Source organism: Corvus brachyrhynchos, unplaced genomic scaffold (genome assembly GCF_000691975.1).
Source record: "Corvus brachyrhynchos isolate BGI_N302 unplaced genomic scaffold, ASM69197v1 scaffold211, whole genome shotgun sequence".
NCBI lineage: Eukaryota > Metazoa > Chordata > Aves > Passeriformes > Corvidae > Corvus > Corvus brachyrhynchos.
In genome coordinates, this window is record NW_008236211.1 from 599,459 (window position 1) to 600,956 (window position 1,498).

The 1,498-nt window shown below is 68.0% G+C and overlaps 1 protein-coding gene across 1 annotated transcript in view; it reads right to left on the reverse strand.

The window, feature by feature from the left end:
* The window catches only part of EMILIN1 (elastin microfibril interfacer 1), a 4,957-nt gene extending 3,691 nt beyond the window's left edge, over positions 1-1,266 (reverse strand). The window contains exons 1-4 of the mRNA XM_017743441.1: positions 1,009-1,266; positions 882-899; positions 411-545; positions 6-137 (exon numbers count right to left, since the gene is read on the reverse strand). Of these exons, the coding sequence (XP_017598930.1) occupies positions 6-137; positions 411-545; positions 882-899; positions 1,009-1,084 (361 nt within the window). The 5' untranslated portion in view covers positions 1,085-1,266. The remainder of the gene's footprint in view (positions 1-5; positions 138-410; positions 546-881; positions 900-1,008) is intronic.
* Between the last annotated feature and the right edge of the window lie 232 nt (positions 1,267-1,498).

Sequence of the window (1,498 nt, forward strand, 5' to 3'; positions counted from 1 at the left end):
CGGGCTGGAACCAGCTGAGTCCAGGCGGGCAATGCCATGGCCAGAGCGGGACAGGACGGCCTCCAGCCCCTCGCCCCGGTGCCCCGTCAGCACTGCGCTCACCAGGTACCGCCCGGGCACCGGCACTGTGAATGTGCCTACGACAGGAAGAGTGGATCAGGGACCTCCAGGGACCCCTGGTGCCCCCAGAACGGGCTTTCTCGGATCTCCTGCAGCACCCCAAGGTCAGCAGGGCATCCTGGGACAGGCACGACACCACCTGAGAAGCCCTGGCCACCCTCACACCTGGCATCATGCTCCCCCCATGACTCTGCAGCTCCCTCCTACCCCACAGCCCCTACTGCAACATCCCTAACCCCAAAACCATCCCACAGCCCCCAGTGCACCCCCATTGTGCCGTGGGCGTTCACCTGTCTCGGGATCGTAGGCACCACCGTCGTTGAGCAGCACCTGGTCGAAGGGGACGGTGCCTGGCTCCGTGCGTTGGGTGCTCAGGGCAGCCGAGAAAGCGACGCGGGACACCGAGCCCGGCTCCCCGACCTCGCCTGGGCACGGTGTCAGGATATGGCACCCCTGTACCGCCTTCCCTCACCCCCTTAACCCTCTGCAGCCCAGCAGCCCCTTGTCCCCCGAGCTCAGCAGCCACACCCCCTGACCCCTCCATACCCTCCCCTTTAGTGTCCATGCCTCTCCTTGACCACACGTCTCCACCATGTGCCCAGCCCCTCTGCTCCCCAGCCACCCAGTGCCCTGTGCTTGCCCATGCCAACCCAGACTGTCCCCCGCTCCCACTGCAGACCCCCAGTCTGCAGCCCCTCCCAGCTCCCCACGTGCCCCCAAGCTCTCCATGGTCCTCCCTGCACCCCTAGCCCCAGCCCTACCTTTCTCTCCGGGCAGCCCTGCAGGAAAGATGAGGAGGGGCTGCAGGGCCAGCTTGGGGGGGGACCCCCGGGGATGGGGTCTGGCCACACCCGTGTGGTCGGGGCACATGAGGGGGCTGAGCCTTACCGGGGGGGCCCACGGGACCCTGTTCTCCATCCTTGCCAGGGGGCCCAGCGGGGCCAGGAGGGCCTGTCTCGCCCATGGGGCCAGCAGGTCCAGGGGGACCGGGGGGGCCTGGAGGGAGGAAGGGGTTAGAGCCACCTTGGCCCCATGGCTGGTGCCCCCATGTGTGATCTCCCCTTGTCCCCACACGCTGCAGCTCCACAGCTGGGATCCTCCTGTGGTCTTGTGTGCCCACACCACAGCACCACCCAGCCAAGCCCCTGCCTCCCTACACCCCACTGCTGCACTCCCTGGTGACCCCGTGTCTCCACATCCCCGTGCCCCCACACCTCCACCACCGTTCCCGCAGTCCCACGTGCCCACCATGCCCCATATCCCCATGTCCCCACAGACCCGGGATGCCCTGTCCCCCCGGAGCCCCCACGGTGCCCCATACGCCCCCATCCCCCCCAGTCCCTTACCCCCACAATTCGCCGTATCCCTGCAGCCCCAC